This window comes from Nansenia antarctica (assembly GCF_963989245.1).
Source record: "Nansenia antarctica genome assembly, chromosome: 3".
NCBI lineage: Eukaryota > Metazoa > Chordata > Actinopteri > Argentiniformes > Microstomatidae > Nansenia > Nansenia antarctica.
The window spans coordinates 37824354-37831145 of NC_137688.1; the positions used below are offsets into that span (position 1 = coordinate 37824354).

At 40.5% G+C, this 6792-nt stretch overlaps 1 protein-coding gene across 1 annotated transcript; it reads left to right on the forward strand.

Annotated features, from left to right (window-relative positions):
* Positions 1–252: 252 nt before the first annotated feature.
* LOC308152674 (uncharacterized protein) lies at positions 253–6467 on the forward strand. Its single transcript, XM_080525714.1, has 9 exons — positions 253–390; positions 1011–1298; positions 1538–1801; positions 2804–2947; positions 3287–3307; positions 3474–3494; positions 3679–3717; positions 4972–5037; positions 5741–6467. Exons 1-9 carry the CDS (start codon positions 333–335, stop codon positions 5812–5814), a joined length of 975 nt encoding a protein of 324 aa, XP_080381840.1. The 5' UTR covers positions 253–332; the 3' UTR covers positions 5815–6467.
* The last annotated feature ends 325 nt before the right edge of the window (positions 6468–6792 follow it).

Genomic DNA, 6792 nt, shown 5'->3' on the forward strand with positions numbered 1-6792 from the left:
CCACAATTTATAATACCACAGGGAGGAGCCAAAGACCAGGCATGCAATGACAAAAACATATATATATATATATATATATATATTTTTTTTTTTAAATCTAGGAATATCTGCGGTTGTATAAATTGAGTGAATGTATGGTATTTATTTATTTATTTTAAAGGGGGAGGGTGTAGTTCAATCATTTACCTCAGGAAGCAATGTAAGCATTTGACCTCTTACTTTCGCTTTTGGAGCAGATGAGGAAGAGAAATGTCAAGCTAATAGTATAGCCAGCCACCATTATTGCAAATGCACTTTTAACATTTGTGTAAACTAGATAAACAAGAAAAAAGATGACTGAGATAAATCTCATTGCACTGTGCGTATTGGTGACGGTGGGTGTCATTTCAGGTAGGTCCAACTTGTTGCGCGTCGCTTTTTTGTTTTGTTTGGGTGCGGCTTTTTTTGTCGTACCCGTTGTTGTCCTCCGATTAGATGACGTTCATTTCGACAAGCTTACATTACTAGTCTATAGCGTGTTCACAGATCGCCCTTTTAAAGTGTTTATAGCTAAACCAGAATGGAGACCTCCTTGAGATATCAGTGATCAACTCACATGATACTGTTCTGTCACTATGGGTCTATCTCTGTCTATCTAGTCTTGTTCTCTCCATGGAATGTAGTCTTTGACCACTGATAGAAAGCGCTATACAAAACAAATGCATTGTTATTAATAGTATCTATCTCTGTGCATAGGCCTATTGTAATTCAAGACAACCTCCAATCCTAAAGAACATTATTTGTGTGATAGGCAAGTTGATTTCTTTAAATAAAGAATGTGAGAATCAAGATGACGTGGGTTAATATTTGTGTCATTTATAGGCATTATACTTGGAGAGAATTAGGAGATTTCCACTTCACTGTACTGCATCATTGGAAATGTAGGGAACCTTCACAGCTGAAGGCTTCCTATAGCCTAAACAGTAATTGCTTGGCTCACTGTTACTTCTATGATGGTTGTGTTTTTCCAGGTGAGATTCTCAATCTCAAAGTGGGAGCCAAACTTGAGCTGAACCCAGGTGTGTTGAATGTAAATGACAAAATCAATGTCATCCTGTGGAAGCATGGCAAGGACAAGTTGGCTGAGTGGGACATTGACTACAAATCAATAGATTATTATGGTGGATTCGATGGCCGCACAACCCTGGATAATGCTACTGGGGTGCTGGTAATCAACAGCTTAACTAAAGCGGACAGTGGAGAGTTGTCAGTGGAGGTCAATGGCAATTTACTGAAGAATTATTCACTGTCTGTTATTGGTAAGTGTTTGTTTGATTGTATGTACACTGTGTGTGCGTGTGTGTGTGTGTGAGAGTGTGAGAGTGTGAGAGTGTGAGAGTGTGAGAGTGTGTGAGTGTGTGAGTGTGCGAGTATGCGAGTGTGCGTGTGCGTGTGCGTGTGCGTGTGCGTGTGCGTGTGTGTGTGTGTGTGTGTGTGTGTGTGTGTCATGAGCACGTTCCTAATGATTCCCTTATTTATCCCGTTCCTCCATCAACAGGCGCAGTCCCCAAACCCACAATCAGACAATCTTGCAACAGTGGCCCAACTTCCTGCGATCTCACCTGTGAGGGAAACATCACTGGTGCCGGGCACGTCACTTACTTCTGGAAGAGGGGTCAGCTCAGAACTCCAGGTCAACACCTGACTCTCACCGCAAATGATGACTTGGACGTTGAATTGCCTTGGACGTGTGTGCTGAAGAATGCAGTTAGTGAGGAGACCAGTGCACCCTTTGATACAAACGTGTTCAACAAAGTGGCAGGTTGGTGTGTTTCACACTCACTTAAAGACACGTTTGAGTACATTACATTTACATTTTTGGCTTTTAGCAGACGCCTTATTCCAAAGCGACTTACAATCAATACATTTCACTAAGTAAGTGAATCATCTGTCCACTAGTCATAGAAGGTAAAGTACGTAATAGAATTATTTTTTATTTTTTTAATTATTATTGATAATAATACAATTATTATTATATTATAAATTGATGAATAGTGATGCTATTATTTTTTATTTTATTATATTGACACAGGGGGAACAATACAGGGGGGGGTCTCAGGGAGGTGTCTCAGGAAAACCAGTATAGGGGGAAGTAGGTGTCTCTGGAGACACAGTGCAGGGGGGTAGTAGATGTCTCAGGAGGGACCATTAAGGTGTAGCCTGAAGAGATGGGTCTTCAGTCTCCGACAGAATATAGGGAGTGATTCTGCTGTTCTGATAGCTGTGGGAAGCTTCCACCAGTGGGTAGCCAGTGTAGTGAAGAGATGTGATCGGGCAGCGCGACTGCCGCATTGGCGTAGTGGTGGTGGGGCCAGTCGGCCAGCAGCAGTGGAGGAGCGGAGTGAACGGCCTGATGTTTGGGGGGTGACGGAGTATATGTAACCAACAGGGTTGTCACCCTATTTCCCACACAGCCTTAACACAGGGGTGCTACACGGGGCTGCAACATGTGCAAACGAGAATGTACCCGTTAGCACAGTCACAGAACCTGCTATACCAGAAACGTAAACAGTTGTGCATGTGGATACAGAATAAATAGCCCTTCCTATTCTGTTTCTGCAAGGACTTCAAATGTATCGATTCCTGACATGAAAGAAATGTGTATGAATTATAAAATATATTTATCCATACTAGGGTACTAGGCCTCGACCATAAGTAGTGTATTTTCCATACTCCATGTGCCATAATTTACAATACCACAAGGGAGAGCCAAAGACCAGATATTTCAACGTCTAATGTACGTTATCACTTTGTTTTATATCAGAAAAAGAAAAAGAAAAAGAAAAAGAAAAAGAAAAAGAAGAAGAAGCTTTAGAAGATGGATCCAAGACCAAGATCGGAATTATTGTCTTTATTGTATTGCTTGCTGGACTCATATTGGTCATCCTTGTGCATAAATTCATAACAGGTAAAGCCAACACAATTTTGTATTCAATATACATTTTATCTATCTATCTCTATATATAGCTGTATAGCTTAAGAACATTGTTAATTTAAAACAGTATACAGTATATCATTTTTTGAATGATTTCTTGTGAATTGTCAGGCCTGGCATGGAGTTTACATTTCTCCAGCCCCATCCCTCATCTGTTTACCAAAACAGTGGCAGGGAGCCCGCTTTGTTGAATTACAGATTGCACCTTTTAAAGAATGAATGGAATGGCTATTACACTGTGAATGATCTGCAGAATCTCTATAAATGTTACTCACAGCTTTACCCTAAAATATATATTTTGTTGTCTTTCAGGAGTGTGGTTCTTTGACGCAGGTAAGATAACTCACTCTCTCTTCCTCCCTCTCTCTTTCTGCAATCATTTTCTCTCTTCCTCTCACCCAATTGTTCTAGTAATGTTTAGAGACCTTCCAGGAAAACAAGTGACATATTGTCATCTTTACTGTATTCATATTTTTTCTTCTTCTGTTTTTCACCTCAGGAGCAATGCCTTGGGAACGAGGTACAGTAGGAAGCACCCACTCAAAAGAAAAGTTCTCGATTTATTTTTTTGGGTTGTAAAACTGAAATTGATTGTTTGATTCCATTTGTTATTGTAACACTTGTAATACTTGCATTCAATTGGTTGTCCATGTTGACTTTTTGGCCTGATGGAATGTCTAATGTGAATTCTTTTTCCACTCTAGCCTTTTGGAAAAATCACAGAGGTAACACACAGGTGCATGGTAAGTACTTGACTTGATGTGGGGTCCATCCATCAATCAAACCTGTTAATGAGGGATAAGGCTCGACCTCAGCAGTGCATGTGCGTTTGATTTTGGCGCCGATGTTAACGGGTTAAAGCAGCCATACAGCGCGCCTGAGACGCGTGTCTAAAGCTGGCTGCTGCGGCATGCCAGATAGAGAGTCGGATTCCCGCCTATACGTACTGCGCGCGCAAAGGCAAAACTCAATGTACAAAGATAGGGCTGGCAGTAGCAGCTCCGCAGTAAGAGCCACAGAAGACATGCAGCCAGTAGGGAAGCCACAACAGTTTGAGTCGCAGCAGTCCCGCCACACGCACAGGCTGTTGAGGTTGGCGCTTGCGGTGGAAACTTAGCCTAAGACTAACGCAGCCTTTCCGAAGTCTGCATTCACTTAACAGGTCACAAACCATACTAAGTAGTACCTATAGTAATGTTATCTGACCTTATCTCTTCTATCTTTCACACGGTGGAGACTAACTACTATAAAATACTGCCACTATGTGTGTGTGCGTGTGTGCACAATAATCCCAACAATCAAGAATATTCCCTGAATGTTAAACAAAAGTGGAAGGTTTCCATCAATGTACATTTTGGAGAGCATAAGTTACTACTAATAATACTTAAATTAATCCAGCAGCCATGTCACATGACACACGTCACAAACTTATTTGAACTGTAAGGAAACGTGTTTGTCTTAACACGTCTTCTGATGCTTTCTGTAGCCTGTACAATGTTACACCAGCCATCAATTTACAACAATCAGAGAGGGTTCAGTTAGGAAACATGTTGTCTTGGAATATTACATTGTGAGCATCACCCCCAGAAAGGACTTCTCCAGTGTCCAAAGTCAGGATATATGTAGATGGTTTATAGATGGTTTATATAGATGGTTCATAGAAAGGTTACAGATGGGATAGTTTATATGGACTGCGTTTTTGTTTATACTATATACAGTATGAGTGTATGTCCTCAGTGGAAAATGCACCTGTGAAAAAGCCCACCACTGGAAATGGGAGTGATGCTCAGTTGGTGGAAGAGGGACAAGCGAATGAAGGTGTAGGATTCCTGTTTGCTTCCTATAACGAAATAATTTGTAACATTGAAGTATAGTGTAGAAATATCTCTGAAGTGTCTTACAAGTGGCATACACTACTCTCATTTTATCTATGAAAACAGGGAATCGAATCATAAGCATTGACCCTAACTCAACTGACTAAAATGGGTTTCATGCAGCTGGAGCCAATGGAGCCAATGGAGCCAATGGAACCAACAGTCCAGGAGAAGACAGGGTGCCTGAAGGTAAGACAGGTGTTCTTGGGTGTAACTTACCTCACTATGCCGTCGGCTAGGTGCTCTGCCATATATAGCTTTGACTTCAAGTGAAATCCCAAGGTCATGGACAACGGGAAAAGGCGGAACTCCAAAATGTATGAAAATAGAACAGCAAGCCGTCACCTCATTTCACCTTTTTATTTTCAGCCAGGCAGGCTTCATTAGAGCAGGCGTGCACATGACGAAGCGCTCAAGCTCCGATGAAGTTCTCATGCTCTGATGAAGGCGTAATAGCCCTAGCGCACAACGACTAGCGCATTAAACACAAAGAAGGTGAAATGCGGTGACGTCTTGCTGTTTTTGTTTGTTTTGGGTTTTTTTCAAACATTTTGGAGTCTCACCTTCCCATCGTTCCTTGAACTTGGGAGTTTTTCTTTTTGCTTCTGTTTTGTTTGGAAAAATAACAGGTAAAAAGGGTGGGCAATATAAGCTATTTGCTTCAGCCTACACCTTTTTCGGTCATTTACATTTTTTCTTTTCTATTTAATTTAATGCCTTACTGATGCAGTATGTCTTTTTTCTATGACTGAAATAAACGTCTACTCCTACTATGAAGTGTTGTCAACAAAGTAGATGTGCTGGTTAGTTCCACACTCCACAGTGAAAGTGTGTAGCAGGAGACAGGAATAATAAAGTTTGTATACAACTCTCCTGTTGTGTTTTCTTGCAGAGAAAGAGCCGATGGTGTCGAACAGGGACCGTCACGACAGTGGACCAGTGGAAACAGTGGAATCAATATTATAGAATGTTAGTGTGAAAAGAAGGTACTTACCTACTTACCGACACGTGTGATGTCTCTCTAACCGGAGAGCTGTGAACAACTCAGAGGATCATGGAGACTGAGACTCAGACATGTTCAATATGAACTCCCAGGACCAAGGGAAAGCTGGATTGGAACATTATTTGTTTTTTAACATTCAGATCGTTTTGGAACACAACCATTTTTTACTCAGAGTTGCCGAAATAAAGGTCCATGTATTAAAGGGGCAATCTGGGGGTGGAGAATTGTAACCTTTGTTGTTTTAACCATGTTTTGAAGCCATAAAGTTGTTATTTTTTTTAAGTTTTCAAAAATGTTTGTAAATTGGGCTTAATTGTTCTGTTGGGGTTGCTCAATTTATATTCTTCAAGATTCAATGGTTATCTGTCATTCATTTAAAAGTATGTTTTACTGTTACGTATCTATGCACTGCCAACTTTGGTTGATATTCTAATGCAAATGTATTTCCATGCTTTTTTAACGTCATAATGTGAAAATGCTTTGCAAAGTAGAAGGCCTAGATCTCTCCCCATCGTACCACTAGAATCAGTTTTAGGCTTATCTTATCTCAAGATATCTATCTAATCTTATTAAAGCAGAATTTCAATTTTTAGACATTTTGAATTTTAGTCTAATATGTGTGTTGTTGAATGTCTGCATGACTGTGGGAATAAATGTTGGTTGGTTTTGTACAAGTGTGTGCTGTGTGTAAGAGATTACTGTAAATCGGTTTTGAACAGAAAATAATTGAAATCTTTAGATATGCAGCTATAGAGTTACACATTACACATTTTCTTATGGGAGGATTTTCAATGTGGACAAGTTGATTGTTTTGCGCCTCCTAGTGAACCCTCACCATCACTGCAACATGTTAACTGAAGAGGAAGGGTGTGGCCTTGTCATTGTCCATTCTTGTCAGAGGTGACAGAGCTATACTGTTCTCAAACCCACAAATGGGATTC

What these genes read in the sequence shown, in the direction of transcription:
- LOC308152674 (XM_080525714.1), top strand. Translation starts at nt 333, where the DNA reads ATGACTGAGATAAATCTCATTGCACTGTGCGTATTGGTGACGGTGGGT. An exon ending in TTATTCACTGTCTGTTATTG is followed by an intron (nt 1,299 to 1,537) that starts GTAAGTGTTTGT and finishes CTCCATCAACAG; the next exon opens with GCGCAGTCCCCAAACCCACA. An exon ending in AGTGTGGTTCTTTGACGCAG is followed by an intron (nt 3,308 to 3,473) that starts GTAAGATAACTC and finishes TTTTCACCTCAG; the next exon opens with GAGCAATGCCTTGGGAACGA.